Genomic DNA, 17881 nt, shown 5'->3' on the forward strand with positions numbered 1-17881 from the left:
GCTTTCAGAATACGGAAACTGTCAGATGCAAATAACAGATGCTTTATAATTACTAGTACAATCCACTGTCTAGAATCACATTAGCTAATTTAATCTAAAATTCCGATCAGGCTAAAATACCTCCCAAATAAACATCAGCGAACGCATGTAAACCTTCTATTCCCATCTTCCTCCCTAACCCAAGCATTCGCTATCACTTACCTACATATTGTTGATGTACTACTATTTTAATTCCACCTACAAACGCATGATCTGAAACATTCACATCACCAATCCATTCAAACAAACGGATTGAGCCTTCCCTGCAAATCCATAATCTAAATCCAGATAAAGTAAATATTAAACAATACTACCAAATTAACTATAGCTCCCAATACCAGAAAATTCAAAATATACTTCCTCAATCCAGGTCAAAAGCTTTTAAATATACTTCCCTACTTCCAAAGCATATCAAATGATTTACTACTGTTTAAATAGAACAGAAAAACACAAGGTCTAGCAGATGACATGGTTGTGCGACTGGAGCACTTCCAGTTCCATTGGGCCACACTTCTAGGGCGACTCACTGCCTCTTGGGGAGCGGCGGTTGTCCTCATAATCATCATCAACAGGGCTCCTGTCATCCCTAGGGCTTGGACTCCGGCTGCGGCCATTAGTTTGAGCTGGACTTCCATACCTTCCATCCCCAGGGCTCTGTCTTTCAGGGCTTCTGCTTCTGCTCCTGCTCCTCCTCCTTGGGCTTCCACTATAATCTGATCTCTCTTGCTGGTCATCCAGCTTTCGAGATTTGGGAGAAACACGGGGGCTGCCTTCATCAGGTGTTGGGCTGCGCTTCCTACTCTTGGCAGGAAGACCATTCTTGAGCTCCTGGCTTGGGGACCTGTCCTCATTCTCAATACTCCGCTCTCTCTTTGGTGCAGGAGATCTTGATCGGCTGGCAAAAAAAGGAAATCCAGTTAATGCAATATAAAAGTATAGAGAGCAATGTAATCTACTAAAGCACACATGCATTTGTTTGCAAGTGGTAAGGCAACGAGTTTTCATCCAGCGATTTGGAGGTTTGATTCCTTCCGTCCCAGTACCATATGAAAAAATAAACCAATATAGAAAAATATATAAAAAAAATATTATATACTATATGCATAAACAATATAAAAAAGAAGGATCCATTAACCATGCCCATAAGAAATCAAGGAGCCATCCATCAACAGTAATAGAACACTGTGCAAGTTACCACCCCTTGATAGGAAGATCACCAACTAAAGTCAACAAACCTGTAACTTCGACCTCTGCTGTAACTTGGGCTACGGCTTCTGCCACGGCGAGGAGAATGTGATCTAGCTGGTGATCGGGAATAACTCCGTCCACGCCTGCAATATAGGTAGACCATCCAATGACAATTTGAAGGCAAATGACAAATCAAAGGCACATAAAGCACTGAACATCCACTGGGAATAATTTCCTTGAGAAGTAAAAAAGCCACAACTGGAATACATGATTGCATCAGAGAAATCTAGAGAAATGCAATTACCTCAGCTTCTTGGGACTGTTTTTGCAGTTTCTCTCTATATGACCTCTTTCTCCACACCGATAACACTTGTTCTTCCAGTCTCCAGCTTTGCAATCTCGAGCCCAATGGCCATCTATGCCACAATTAAAGCAACGTCCAGAACCAGGGGGAGGACCTCTGCCCAAATATTCTCGAGAACCACGTGGTACCTAGCCATATAACCAACAAGGAGAAAACACAGATTTATCTTTGGTTAATGATTATCGCCAGAATACATGAATGCACAAGTGACAAACGAAATCATACATTTGCAGAAGCATCAATGAAACATGATATGAATGATAAAAAAAAAATACATCTAGTTTCTGTAAAATTAAACAAAGTCCAGCCGCTCTGAATGTACAATCTATTTATTAGAAGGCATCAAATAATTTACCCAAAGGAAGGTTAAGAAACTTACCCCTTTTGCAAATTCCACAATGATACGGCTTCCATCAAAATCCTTACCATCCAAGTGATATCTTGCATCATCAGCATCTCGAGGATCGCTAAATTCCTGTTTAAAAAAGTAAGCATGCAAACAAAAAAAGAACACTATATTTTGCACACCTATAGACTATGAGCAAATATAATAAAACATGCTTAATTAACACTTTAGAAAACCTAATGACATGGAGAACAAAGGAAAGAAAAATCACTTACAACAAATGCGTAGTCACGCTTCATATCCACATCTCGTACTCTGCGAAACGGTTGCCACAAACAGTAAGGCCAACATTACTTAAGTACTGCAAGTGTATGATACTTCACCCCTCATAGACGAACTAAACACCAGTTTGAGATTGTTGCCAATTCCATAAAAACACGCAATAACATAATAGAAAGTATCGCCAAAGTCTCCTATAACTCGGCAAGAATTTCCACCAATTCCACCATGGCAACCCTCTCACCATAGGCCTCCAGGTTAGGCATAAGCCCAGAAACCTTCAACAAGATCATTCAAGTTAAAAAACATGACACCTAGGGCCACAAGATTCCCACATAGATAACGTGACAGTTAACACAAAACAAGCTGCTGAGGAGCTATTTGTCCCCAAGTATTTGCACAACGCAAACTGCACATAACCTATGACCAATAATTGATAGAGTCCAAGGATTTGTCAAGCTAAATGAATAAGCAGATATATAATAAGTGTGCTGCATAGGATAGAAAGACAGACTTAAACTGACATTGGCAGCGGCATATAGTGGAACGAGAAAGGCCATGGAACACATTTGGAGGAGCCGAGGAGGTATTGCAACTGATTAAAAATAAATAGAACACTGGCAACTGTTTCATGGAAGAGGCAGAAGCTATACACTACCCTGAGCCAATAAACCCAAAAATTTTAATAGACAACCAGAGGTTACCTTCCATATTTGCTGAAGAGGTATTCAAGATCTCGTGAACGCGTGCGAGATGCCAAATGACCAACATACAAACGTGTATTGGCATACCGATCATCATAACGCGGCATTTTCAAGCTGCAGAGAATAGAACATTTCAATTACAAGTGTGGAAAATTAAACAATTCAGCAGTAATTGTAACCAGTATAAATGACTTCAAAACCATCATATAATGCAAAATAAACATTAACATGACAAACAAATTTAAAATATGGTGATCAATTTGACATACTTTCCACCAAGAAAAACATGTACAAAAACCTAGTCATAAATATCGAATTTCAGCTCCATGTGATAACAAACGATATCAATAGCAGAAGCTTGTGCGGAAGAGAAAAGGTCAAGGAACATATGCGCAAATAGACAACTAAAGTAATCACGAGGGAAGCGAACAGATCTGCATATCGAACTTGAAAATTGAGAAATTAAAGCAGCAGCTTTTACAAATCAAAATAACTACTGATATCAAACAACTAGGAGAAAGAAACAATCTTTTTAAAGGATATGCTAAAAACCCTGAAAACAGAATCCACCAACACGAAAAATAATTCAGAAAACAAAAAAAATCGAAACAGAAAATAGAATGAATCAGACCTAATTAAACGAGGATCTTAGAAAGAGGGAAGCAATCAACGGAGTAATAACCTGGAAAGTTGAAAGCCCCAAATTGCGATTGAAGGCTGAAAAAGGCTAAGGTCTTCTTATTTGCAGGAGGAAGCAAACGAGATAGGCGTTTTTCAGATTTATAGAACCAAACAAACCGACAGATTTTTATTTCTCTCCTATAAGAGGAACGGAGGGCCACGATACGTTTATGTTAATCCAAGGGTTAGAAATACTCAACGATAATTTTATTAATTGACGGCAGCTAATTTTACTTTCGGCAGCGTGTGGGTGATTGGGCCGAGCAATACAATTGGTGGGCTTTATCTAAACAAAAGAATTAACTGAACATTTAATCCTGAAAAAAGATCAAAACAGATAATTTATGGGTTATAAAATTATTGAAATGATGTTAATTTCAAAAAATTATTTTCTTTTTTACCAATCCTAAGTATATTATATTTGTGCAAGGCTGATAAAATTATACAAAGGGACTATAGTAAATAAAAGTCTAAAGTATAAGAAAAATCAAATTAAAACAATTAAAATAAAAATCAGATACAAATTAAAATCAACAATAAAATAAAATTAAAATTAAAATCGAACGGTCAACCACATACACCATCAACATCGAGTTCGCTGATTTTACCGATATGCACTGATTCATCAACACAATTTTCAAATATTAAAGTTGGGATTAGTGTAAGCAAGTAAATTCACAGAAAAGAGACAGCACAATAGCGAGCTACATTCACAAGAACGACAGCATAAATACATCATTGTAAAAAAATACATAAAATCACTAAAGTAAGAAAAATCAAAAGCAACCAATATGCAATACATACAAGCAAGCAACAGGCCTTCAATAGCAGGAATCATCTATCGACAAACGCGAACTGAAAAAGGAGACGTTGCAGAATCTAGCCGAATAAGGTCGATGAGAGCATTGACCACCGGAAATATCGGTGCGGTTCCAAATTAACAACATCACAAATAGAATAATCATTTCCGCCAAAAATTAGAGAGTAGAAGTCTCGAGTAATAGATCATGTTGTAACAGACTCTTGCGAAATCCAATGCTGAAGACCTAAAAAATACAAAAACAAAATAAAAAAATTCAACCCATTCATTCTTGACGAGAAAGAACCACCGCAAACAATGACGCAAAAAGAAAATATGTTATCTTTACTCAAAGACAAAAATAAAAGAAAACAATGAAAAGCAACAAAAAGAAGATTGAAAAATCAAACCCTTAAACCTCCTCTCGATTCTATTGCGGCTTTGTCTCCCCTTTTTCACTTCTCACTTCTCTCTTCTCTTTTCTTCTCTCTTGAAAATTTTCAGCTCAAAAAATTGTTTTCATTTTTTAATTGATGTCTCCATGACGTGTGTGCTAAACATATATATATATATATATATATGCATTTATGTTTTCATAAATTCTCTTGAAACTTTTCTTTTTTTTTATATGTTGTTTTTCTGTATTTTTTGCTTTATTTTATTATACTCTGTCATTGAGAACATTAATTAGTTGGTTATCATATTGACATATAATTGGTAAGTTGGTAAATAATACAATATTTAAAATTCTACAACATCTTAAAATTTTAAGAAAATACATGGAAAATAAAGTATTATGTTGAAATTAATTTATCATCACGATTACATGGAAAATAAAGTATTATGTTGAAATTAATTTATAATAACGATTATAATATATTTAACCTAACTCACAAAATATTTACATGTAACTTAATACGAAAAATTAAAATCAAATTAGAATTAATAAAAATAAAAAAGCAATGAGTATATGTATATTAATTAATATGGAAAATTATTTTTTTGTTCATAAATTATAACATAATTAACAGATTTATTTTTCTATTTTTAGTATTTAAAGCTTTAGTCCATCACATTTAATTTTATTAAAATCTAAAGTTTTTCATCTAATAATGTTGTTAAATCAATGATTTAAGTCTGGTTAAATGAGAGAGATTATAATATAGTTTCAAAATTACTCTCACCAATCATAAAAATTTCCTGGCTGGTCAAAGGAGATGAAGGAGCAGAGGGCAACGGTAGATAGCGAGCAGCAGCCTCTGGCGAACATTGTGAGATCATTAGTCGACGATGAGTGCGATGGTGAGAAGTGATAGCAAATACGATGGCAAGAAGCAATGGGTGATGGGGAGCAGCGGACAACAACGAATCAACGGGCGACGATGAGTGCGATGACAAGAAGCGATTTGGGAATGCAATGGCGAGAAGCAACATGTGATGGTGAGAAGCGAGAGATGCAAGTGGCAAACAACAACGATCGACAGGCGACGATGAGTGTGATGGCAAAAAGCAATCTGGAAATGCGATAGCAAGAAGCGAGCAGCCAACAATGATCGACGGGCGATGTGAATGGTGAGCAACGGCGATCGACTTGCGTCAATGATGATCGACGGGCAGTGAGCAGTGCAAGCAACAAGGAGGACCTCTAGTGAAAGAAAAATAAGAAGGGTAGTTTGGTCATTTTTTTATATACTAATCTCATTTTTGGCGGATGAAGTACTAATTTTGACGAAATTAAATATCAGAGAGTAAAGTGTTGAATTATAAAAATAGAGATAAATTCGTTAATTATATTATATTTCAAGAATAAAAAAATAATTTTTTTCTAATTAATATTGTCAAATTTGGATGGAGTATGGAGATATTAATTATTAATTCATTTTATATGGTTTATATAAGTTATTGAATTATCTTGTATATCAAAATAATTAATCAATTTGATATTACAATCCAGTCACTTATATTTACCTTCACATTCTTATATGTTTCCGATGTGAGATTTTCGATAAATATCTTATACATAGAGCCAAATCCCATGATCTAGTGATTACTGAAACCCACTCCAAGCAAATGACGAACTCAAATCTAGAATTGCCAAGAAACTCAGCTTAATTTTTTTAAAAAAATTTTAAAAACTTGATGATGTTGCTGAGATTAAATTGATGATGTGCTCGGAATAGAATAATGCTGTGATGGAATAAAACCTGCAAGAGAGGGAACGTGAGATGATGGTAGGTGCTCACGGCAACCACTCTGACGCTCGAGTTAATATTTTAAAAAATAGAGAGAATGCAATAAATGATTTAGAATTTAAGTAGTATTAGAGATAATATATGTTTATCTGTGGGTTAATTCCTCCTTTATACTATGAGAGGATGGAGATCAATATAGAGTTTCCTGAAAATTCAATGATGATGTGGCCGATTGCTTATCGCCAGCTAATTAGGCGGGCAATTCCGCGATCTCTGGCAAAATTGGAATATACCTGACAACAGTAATTTTGTGCCAAGACTAGGCCTATCCGGGGAGCGCGAGTGTTGACAATAATTCAAGTGTTAAAATGTCTGAGTTTTCTTTTCCTACAGTGAAACCGTATTTTCCACTTGTTTGATCCTTACTACCTAGCCCCTATTTTATGATGACAACTCATAATTTATTTTTAGGCGAATGTTATGTAAATTATTTAGTTTAAGTTAAAGTATTTTATTCATCTCCTCTTAAAGTAAAACAATATCCTAAAGGAAAAATCCCCAAGTAATGTTGATTAAAAAGCAACTCAATTGGTTTAAATCTGTAATAACCTGTCCAATGGCTATATGAGTGTTGCTTGTGATATTCATGCTCAAGGTGTGATTCAGGTTAGTTCGAGCTGAAGAGCATCTAGCAGTGCACTGAGCGGTGTGTTATCAAACATTTGCATGCCCTTAAAAAGGCATTTTGTGGGATCTTAAAACTCATTTTGTATAGCTCCTTCATATGAATATCTTACCAAAGAGAGATAATGAAACCACATCTAGAAGGGAGAACTTTGATAAAAAAAAAAAAAAAAAAAAAGAAAAATCTCTTGAAAACAAGAAAGCATGCTAAAATGGCAACCACAATTGTGAAGCTTAGTACTACGTGAGAGATAATGCATGCAAATAAGACTGTTAGGACCAAAAAAAAAGAACCAGGAAGCTCCACCCTCTAGTCCTACTAGCAAGGGCAAGAGAGTGAGCAAGAACATAAGGTGAAAGCATTGTATGCAGTTCCTATTATGAAAATGTTATTTTCATAGAGAAAGGAAGGAATGATTTATGAAAAAAGAGGGCATTGAACAAACAGTTATCTAGTCAAAGATATAAAGAGAAGAGGGAAAATTTGTCAATATAACTATTGCAAGAATTCTGATCACGAAAAAAACGTTGTTGGAGGCAAAGAAAAGCCACAATATTGAATTTTATATGTTTAGTTTAATTCAATATTTGAAAATTAGATTTGATATTCAATTTTTAATTTTTTTATTAATTTTTATATTTTAATTATTTAAATAAGTTATAGAATTTATTGAGATAGTAGATATTTAGCGGAGATATTTAGTTTTTTTTTACTCTTAAAGCCTATTTAATACGCATCTGAATTCAATTCTTTGCTATTTCCATTTTTTTTTTCCATAATATTACACTACATGTCGAATTGCCAAATAATCTGTTAGTAATTTTAAAGTTGAAAATTTTTTGATACTTTTTAATATAAAATAATTTATATAAAAATTCACCTAAAAATTTAAAATCCATTACTAACAGATTTTAAAATTTATTGATAATTTATAAATATTAAAATAATTAATATTAAAATTTATTAATAAATTTAAAATTCATTAATAAATCTGTTAGTAATTCATTAATAAATTTCAATCGGTTGATAAATTTTAAAAAATATTTAAATGACTAAAAATTTATAAATTCGTTTGTAATTTATCTAAAATTTTATTAATGGATTTAAAAATTTATAACTAAATTTTATCATTAAATTAATAAGTAAAACAAAAATATTGTATTTATCGAGATATCATCCATTAATAAATTCATTATAAATTTAAAATGAACTTTTACTTAAAATTTTTATATTTTTTTTAAATTTATATTTTTTAATTATTAATAAATTTAATAATAAATTTTAAATTTATCGACAATTCCTAGAAGAAAATTTTTATTATTTATTTAAAAAAATTTAATAACACATTACGAATTCATTACTAAATTCATTACTAATTTGTATTTTTAAATATAATATCTCCACCTCTTTTTTTATTGTTGATTCATTTTATTATTTTTCCTTTCTTTCATTTTCTTTTCCTCTCTCATTTCCTTTTTTATTTTTACTATTTTCTTTTATTTCACGTTTTTGTCTCATAATTTTTTCTTTTTATTTTTTTTATTATTTTACTTTTATCTCTTATCCTTTTATTTTCTTTTATTATCTATAATAATATTTATTTTTCTCCATAATTTTGCTTTCATTTTCTTGATTTTCTTTTCTATCATTTTTCTTTCCATTTCTCTCATTTTTTTATTTTATATAATTTTCATTCATATTTATTCTCTTTTTTATCATTTCTCTAATCAACTTTTTACTCAACACTTATTCTGATATAGAGCAATTAGTCTTGAACTTTATGGCAGACTTGGACCGAACCTAACTTTTGCTGCCGACGTCCGATAGAGACCCATGATAGCTTTTCGGAAAAGAAATTTCGAGACACACGACTTACAAAAATATGACAAAGGCCAAAGGCCTGTAACAAAATTCGATATGGAAATTCCATCGTTTAGAGAGTCAATTTTGCATTTTAATGATTTTTTTGGATATTTTTGATATTTTTATAATTTTGCATATTAGGGTTTTATTTCTATTATAAATAGTCTCCCTTGACTATTAGAAATACACTTTTCAATCTTTGAGGAATTTTAATAAGACTTTTAGTCTTCTAACCTATCTTTTCTCTTATTTCGCCTTAACCAAACAATATTGGTTAAAACTCCTGACGAAGTCTAAATAGTCCTTTATCATATTGGTATCAGAGCAAAGTTCGACCATGGCAGATAACCAAGAGGCGCGACTTGCTGCGATTGAGGCATCTTTGGCAGAATTGAGGGAGATGATCGGACAACTAACCCTGCAGCAGGAAATCCACCAACCCGCCACCGCTGTACACCCCCAACCAGTCGCCAATTCTGTGCCTACAAATCCCCAACAGAATTATCAGGAGGGTTATAGTAGACCTTCAAAACTTTTATGGTTCGTTAGATTTGGGAATCTATTCTTGATTGGCTGGCAGAGGTTGAACGTTTCTTTGAAGTTATGAACGTGGAAGAGGAGCGCAAAGTTCCAATTGTGGCCTATAAGTTAAAAGGGGTGCAGCAGTCTGGTGGAATTCGATTCAAAACGAACGCTATCGGAGGAGGCTGGAGCCCATACGAAACTGGGTATTGATGAAGCAGATATTTAAACAACGGTTATTGCCTAGCGATCACGCTCAGGTTTTGTATAACCGATATCATGACTGTGTACAGGGGAACCGAAGGATGGATGAATATACCGAGTGTGAAAACTGTGAGAACGAAGCCCAACAAGTTGCTCATTATCAGAGGGGCCTGAATCACGAAATTCGTTGTATGATGGGAGTAGCTGCGATTTTCACCTTGGCAGACGCTATTGAGATGGAAAAAAGGGCAAAAGAGCGTGTTGATTGGCAGCCACGACAACAGTACAACCAGAATTTCAATTACAGAAATTCTGGTTCAACAGGGACGTAGCAGTATAGAGGCAATTACAGTGGGCAGCCTTCTAAGGTTGTAAATTCTGGCAATCCTCAGAATACCATGGAAGAAATGAGAGACAATAAGGGAAAGACAGTCACCACTACAACAGACAAAGGAGGCAGAACCAATCTTTATCAGAAGCTAACGGGAGACATATGTTACCGTTGCAGACAATCTGATCATCGATAAAATAATTGTCCAGAACGTAAAGGAGTTAATACTGACCTCCACCAAGTTAATATAGTTGAGCAGGTGGCTGAAATTGACGAGGAAGTGGATGACGATGACTGATCTATTGCTGGTTCTGAAGATGGAGAGGTCACCTATGTGGTGAAGAAAATCTTATGCTCAACAAAATAGGAGAATGAGACACAAAGGAGGAATATTTTCCAGGCAAAGTGTCAAGTAGGAGAGGCAATTTGCAGGCTAATTATAGATAGCTGCAGCTATGAGAATCTGATAGCTAAGCAATTGGTAGAGAAATTACAGTTGCCTACACAGCCTCACCCTTCGCCATACAAAGTCGGATGGATTAAAGAAGGTCCGACAATTGAGGTCAACAGAATCTGCAGCGTGCCTATCTCGATCGGTAAATCTTATACTGAACCTATTAATTGTGATGTTGTGGATATGGATTACGGTGGCATTTTGCTAGGTCGCCTTTGGCAATTCGACGTTGATGCTTTGCATAAGGGGAAGGAGAATTCATACATGTTCACGTGGAATCAAAAGAAGATTACTATCTTGCCTTCTGGTTCTGCGAAACATTCTAAAGTGAAAGGGAAGACTATTGTTGCTGTTTCCACGGGAGTGCAGAGGCTATCAGGCGCAGTTGAGAAATCCGGAGGCACACTGGCTTTATTGGTGAGAGCAAAAGGTACAATGGAGGATGCACCCTCTTTACCACCACCCGTCAAAGAGCTGTTGAAGGCGTTTCCTAAGATAATGGAGGAATCATCCAAGCTTCCACCTCTGCGGGATATCCAACATCAGATTGATCTCATTCCTAGATCAAAATTACCGAATCTGCCTCATTACAAGATGAGTCCAAAGGAGAGTGAAATCCTCCAAGAACAGGTGGAAGAATTACTAAAGAAGGGGCATATTCGGGAGAGCATTAGCCCTTGCGGAGTACTTGCCCTATTAGTTCCAAAGAAAGATGAGATTTGGAGAATGTGCGTGGATAGCAGGGCCATCAACAAAATTACAGCTCAATATCGATTTCCTATTTCATGATTGGATGACATGCTAGATCAGCTATTCGGGTCTAAAGTCTTTTCTAAAATTGATCTTAAAAGTGACTATCACCAAGTTCGGATCAAGGAGGGAGATGAATGGAAGACTGCCTTTATGACTAAGGAAGGCTTGTATGAGTGGCTAGTTATGCCCTTTGGTTTAACGAATGCACCTAGCACTTTTATGCGACTCATGAACCAGGTTTTGCGTCCTTTCTTACTCAAATTTGTGGTTGTTTATTTTGATGACATCTTGATTTTTAGTCGTAGTGAGGAAGAACATCTACAACATCTCCGTCAAGTCATGACAGCCTTGCAAGAAAGTGAGCTGATTATTAATCTTAAGTAGTGCATCTATATAACAGAGCGCGTTCTGTTCCTGGGATTCGTTGTTAGTACAGAAGGGATACATGTTGATGAGAAGAAGGTAGAAGCAATACGAAATTGGCCTATTCCCAAAACTATTTCTGAAGTTCGCAGCTTTCATGGCCTTACTACTTTCTATCAACGGTTTATTAGAAATTTTAGCAGCATTGTTGCCCCTATCACATATTGCTTGAAGAAAGAGAGAGTGTAGAAATTTGCATGGACTGAAGCTGCCAACAAAAGCTTTGAAGAGATTAAAGATAAGCTTACTTTTGCCCCTATTCTTGCTCTACCCGATTTTGATAAACTGTTTGAGGTTGAATGTGATGCTTGTGGAGTTGGAATTGGTGGAGTGTTGTCACAGTCTAAAAGGCCTATTGCCTTCTTTAGTGAGAAACTGAATGAAGCTAGAAAGAAGTTGTCTACTTATGAGCAGGAGCTATATGCAGTATTCCGGACTTTTAAAACTTGGGAGCAGTATTTGATGGAGCGAGAGTTTATTATTCACACAGATCATCAATCTTTGATCCATTTTAAAACTCAAAAACATGTGAATAAGATGCATGCTAGATGGGCAGCTTACTTTGGAGCCTTTCATTATGTTATCAAACATAAGGCTGGCCATAGTAATAAGGTGGCAAATGCTTTGAGTAGAAGGGCTGCTCTGTTGATTATAGTTAAGCAGGAGGTTGTAGGTTTTGAATTCCTAAAGGATTTGTATGCTACATATGATGATTTTGCTGATATATGGGCTAGAGTCCAGACTCACCAGCCTACTAATGGGTTCTTGATACATGATGGCTTTCTTTTTAAGGAGAACAGGTTATGCATTCCTCTATCTTCTTTGTAGGAAAAGCTGATTCGCGAGATCCATGGAGGAGGTTTGAGTGGTCATTTGGGGCATGACAAGACTATTGCTGGATTGGAGGAGCATTTTTAATGGCCAAAATTAAAAAGGGATACAGGTCGGATGGTTCAGAAGTGCCCAGTGTGTCAAACTTAGAAGGGACATTCGCAGAATACAGGCTTATACACTCCACTGCCTATTCCAGCATATCCTTGGGAAGACTTGTCTGTATTTTGTTCTTGGTCTTCTACATACTCAACGTGAATCTGATTTTATTTTTGTTGTTGTTGACAGGTTCTCCAAAGTGGCGCATTTCATTCTCCGCAAGAAAACTAATGTAACGATCCGAAAATTGGACCGCTACCGGCGCTAGGATCCAGGTCGGCTTAAGGCCGCCGGGACCCGTAGCAAGCCTGACATACAACCTGTGAACCTGTTTAATCCCATACATGATCACGAATATACATAAAAATTTGAACTTTTCTTTTCTTTTACCAAGCTCAACCTGTGCATGCACATAAACATATACATAAACCCCACACTGGAGCTCTCAACAAATGCTCCAATGGGGCATCTCATCATACACAAGCTTGGCAGAACAAAAACATTTAAAACATAGATTATGCTTATAAGAGGGATTATCATGCAAACTCGGTCAAGCACAACTTCTAAACCTCAATCTCATAATCAATATTTATATAACATAACTATTCATAACTTTACATCATTATACAATTTGTCATGTCCACATTCTAACTATTACAACTCAAGACTTCATTCACCTTGACTTCTATGTCTAGCCAGAACCTGCAACCCTGGGGGATTAGGGAAAAGGGGTGAGCTACTAGAGTTCAATGAGCAGAATAATAAAACATTTAAATCATATGCTATAATGGAATGCAACACATCACAGACAAATCACATCACGGATGGTATTGTCACCAAGAGTCCTCTACATTCCAAAGTACCGGGACGTAGAATGGGTCAACCGGTCTTTCTCTTAACATAACATAACATAACATAACATAACATTCCAATGTGCCAGGGACGTAAAATGGATACAACCTGGACTTTCTCTTACATAGTGCCAGGGACGTAGAATGGGTACAACCTGGACTTCCGTACCATACCGTATCATATCACATCGCATCATATCGAAGACTAAGGATCATCCAATAACCATCCACATCATCATCAAATTATGCAATGCAACATATTCGTGAATTCTAATGCAAACAACCTAGAATATCACATAGCATTCGTGATGCATAAGCATGCTCAAATCTATATTGATTTGCTTTAAAACATAAGTGTTTATTCTACTCACACCAACTAGCTCTGACAATGACTGAAGCAGCTGACTCACTGCTGGGGTCCTCGGTTCCTCGGGTCCGAACCTACACAGGTGGACACAAATGAGGGACCAAACAACTAGAACATAACTCTAAAAACATCCCCCAAAACCCCCCCCCTAAAACACCTCAAAAAAATCATGCAAAACATGCAAAGAAAGGCTGAACAGGGCACTTTCGGCGGCAGGTTCGACGGCCGAAAGTCCCTCCAGAGCCGAAAGTCAGGCAGGTTCGGCGGCACCTTCGGCGGCCGAAACTCCCAGACAGAGACGAAACTCATGCATGTTCGGCGGCACTTTCGGCGGCCGAAACTGCCCTCCAGAGATGAAAGTCCTCTTTCGGGGGCAGGCTTAGACAGCCGAAAGGCTTGCCTCCCAGGCAGGTTCGGCGGCGGAAAGTCCTTCGGCTGCCGAACCTGGTTTCTGCCAAAAGGGCAGAAACTCGGTTCCTCATGCACATTTGCCTCCCAAAACCTTCAATCATGCATATAACTCACTCAAAACATACATCAGCTCCTAGGGGCTTCAAACTATCCTAAACCCCATCTACAACACATCAAACAACCACAAGCATCATACATTGCTCAAAAACTTAACATAACCCTTAAACTAATCAAAAACCTAAACATGCATTTCTATCCCAAAGATCAACTTAAAACTTGTTTAAAACATAAAATGAGCTTAAGATCGGCCCTTACCTCTTGAAGATCGAGGGGAGAACAATCCTAGCTCGGAGATGGGAGAGATTGAGCTTCTTGAACCTCAAAGCTTCAAAACTTGCTTTATACTCAAAAATCTTCAAAACGAAGGTGAAAACTAATAAAAATCATGAAGAATGGAAGGAAGAAACTCAAGATCGGTGAGGGACGGCGGAGAGCTCACCTTGGCCGAAAATGGGGAGAAAAGCTCGCCCGTTTTCAGCTAAGGGATGCTTTTATAGGTGGCTGGCCAGGCCACATTCGGGAGCCGAACGTGCCTCTGTAACGCATGCAAGTTCAGCGGCCGAACATGAGGTTCGGCGGCCGAGCCTGGACTTCCCTCACTTATGTCTTGGGGGGCCTAAGGCTCTTCCGAAGTGCATGCATGTTCGGCGGCCGAACCTGGGTCTTCCTCCAAGATTATTTTCATGCAAAAACTCATTTCCTTTTTACTTAAAACCATGAAATACATTAAAACATTTTATGAAAACATGTTTCTACCCTACTAGAGGCTTCCGACATTCGAGATTCCACCGGACGGTAGGAATTCCGATATCGGAGTCTAGCCGGGTATTACATTCTCTCCCCCTTAAGAACATTCGTCCCCGAATGTTTCTCAACTAGCACAAGCATAGCAATCAATATAACATACATAGAGATCTAACCTTAAAAGAGATGAGGGTACTGCTGGAGCATATACTCCCGTGTCTCCCAGGTGCATTCTTCCATATTGTGGTGGTTCCAAAGGACTTTCACCATCGGAATTTTCTTGTTCCTTAGCTTTCTGATCTGGGTGTCTATGATCCGTACTGGCTGTTCAACATAGGTGAGATCCTCTTGGACCTCCACATCAGGCTCACTAAGAACCTTGCCCGGATCTGACACAAACTTCCTCAACATTGAAACATGGAAAACTGGATGGATTCTTTGCATTGAAGCAGGTAAATCCAGCTTGTACGACACATTCCCAATCTTTTGCAAGATTTCAAAGGGTCCGATATATCGTGGGGCTAGTTTACCTTTCTTCCCAAAGTGAACCACTCCTTTCATAGGAGACACCTTGAGCAATACCAGATCCTCCTCCTGAAACTCTACTTGTCTTCTGCGGATATCTGCATAACTCTTCTGTCTGCTTGCAGCAGTCTTGATCCTTTCTCTGATTATGGGTACCACCCTGCTGGTGATCTCTACTAGCTCAAGCCCTGCCAAGGCCTTTTCTCCAACCTCTTCCCAGCAAACAGGTGATCTGCACTTCCTCCCATACAAAGCCTCATATGGAGCCATCCCGATGCTAGCATGATGGCTGTTATTGTAGGCAAACTCCACCAAGGGTAGATGCTGCCTCCAAGAACCGTCAAAATCCAGCACACACATTCTAAGCATATCCTCTATCGTCTGGATGGTCCTTTCTGATTGTCCGTCCGTCTGTGGATGGAAAGCAGTGCTAAAATCCAACCTAGTACCCATGGCATTCTGCAGACTCCGCCAAAACCTGGAGGTGAACTGGGGCCCTCTATCGGACACTATTGAAACAGGAACCCCATGCAGTCTGACGATCTCATCAACATACACCTGCGCCAACTTGTCCACAGAATAGCCACTCCTGACAGGGATGAAGTGAGCAGATTTGGTGAGTCTGTCCACAATCACCCATATGGAGTCCAATCTATTGGACGCTGCCGATAACCCCACTACGAAGTACATAGCTATGTTCTCCCATTTCCACTCTGGAATAGGTAGCGGGTTAAGCATTCCAGCTGGCTTCTGATGTTCCAACTTCACCCTGTGCCACTTCTCTCTTCATAGCTGGCCACCAATAGACTTTCTTAAGATCTTGGTACATCTTGGTGGCTCCGGGGTGAACGCTGTATCTTGCATTATGAGCCTCTCTCATAATGTCTCCTTTTATCCCTATGTCATCTGGTACACACAATCGGTTCCCATAGCGGAGGATCCCCTTGTTGTCGAATCTGAACTCACTATCCTTGCCTGACTGAACAGTCCTGGCAATCTTCACTAACTCTGGGTCCTCATGTTGTTTCTGAGCCACCTGCTCCAGAAACACGGGTACCACTCTCATCTGGGCTACCAAAACACCTGTACTAGACAACTCTAACTGTAGACCTTCATTCATGAGCTCGAAGAACTCCCTCACTACTGGCCTCCTCTCAGCCGTGATGTGGGATAGGCTGCCTAGTGATTTCCGGCTTAGGGCGTCTGCCACAACATTCGCCTTACCCGGATGGTACTGAATCTTGCAATCATAATCACTCAGCAGCTCTACCCATCTTCTCTGTCTCAAGTTCAGATCTCTTTGACTCAGGATGTACTGCAGGCTCTTATGATCTGTGAAGATCTCACATTTAACCCCATAGAGGTAGTGCCTCCACATCTTGAGTGCAAAGATTACTGCTGCCATCTCCAAGTCATGTGTGGGGTAATTCAACTCATGCTTCTTCAGCTGTCTAGAAGCATAAGCAATCACCCTTTCATTCTGCATTAACACACAACCCAATCCCACTCGGGATGCATCACAGAAAACTGTGAAATCCTCATTGCTAGCTGGCAAAGCTAACACTGGTGCTGACGTTAACCTCTTCTTAAGCTTCTCAAAACTCTCTTCGCATTGGTCGGTCCACACAAATCTCTTATTCTTCCTAGTCAATCTGGTCAGAGGAGCTGCAATCTTTGAGAAGTCCTGAACGAACCTCCTATAGTAACCCGCCAAACCCAAGAAACTCCTGATTTCTGTCACTGAAGTGGGTCTAGGCCAGTTAGCCATAGTTTCTGTCTTCTCGGGGTCCACCTCTATTCCATTTTCTGACACTACATGCCCCAAGAATGAAATGCTCCTCAGCCAGAACTCACACTTAGAGAACTTGGCATACAAGCCATGTTCCCTCAAGGTCTGCAGAACCAACCTCAGATGATGGGCATGCTCCTCTGCATTCTTGGAATACACTAAGATATCATCTATGAAGACAATAACGAAGTGATCCAGGTACTGGCTAAACACTCTGTTCATGAGATCCATGAATGCTGCAGGGGCATTGGTTAACCCGAACGGCATTACAAGGAACTCAAAATGCCTATATCTGGTTCTGAAAGCCGTCTTTGGCACATCTTCCTCTCTTATCCTCAGCTGATGGTACCCAGATCTCATATCTATTTTGGAGAAAC

At 38.1% G+C, this 17881-nt stretch overlaps 1 protein-coding gene across 3 annotated transcripts; it reads right to left on the reverse strand.

Moving 5' to 3' along the window:
* Positions 1-350: 350 nt before the first annotated feature.
* Positions 351-3754, reverse strand: LOC110622835 (serine/arginine-rich splicing factor RS2Z33). Of its 3 annotated transcripts, none has more exons than XM_021767511.2 (7): positions 3603-3754; positions 2921-3034; positions 2213-2252; positions 1971-2066; positions 1532-1719; positions 1275-1370; positions 351-934 (listed from the first exon to the last, which is right to left on the reverse strand). In XM_021767511.2, exons 2-7 carry the CDS (start codon positions 3025-3027, stop codon positions 553-555), a joined length of 909 nt encoding a protein of 302 aa, XP_021623203.1. In that variant the 5' UTR covers positions 3028-3034; positions 3603-3754; the 3' UTR covers positions 351-552. The 3 variants fall into 3 exon arrangements, with proteins under 3 accessions (XP_021623203.1, XP_021623204.1, XP_021623205.1); XM_021767512.2 differs by having other exon boundaries at positions 3552-3703; XM_021767513.2 differs by having other exon boundaries at positions 2213-2494; positions 3603-3638.
* Positions 3755-17881: the final 14127 nt, after the last annotated feature.

The sequence above is a fragment of the Manihot esculenta genome, chromosome 9 (genome assembly GCF_001659605.2).
Source record: "Manihot esculenta cultivar AM560-2 chromosome 9, M.esculenta_v8, whole genome shotgun sequence".
NCBI classification, from domain to species: Eukaryota; Viridiplantae; Streptophyta; class Magnoliopsida; order Malpighiales; family Euphorbiaceae; genus Manihot; species Manihot esculenta.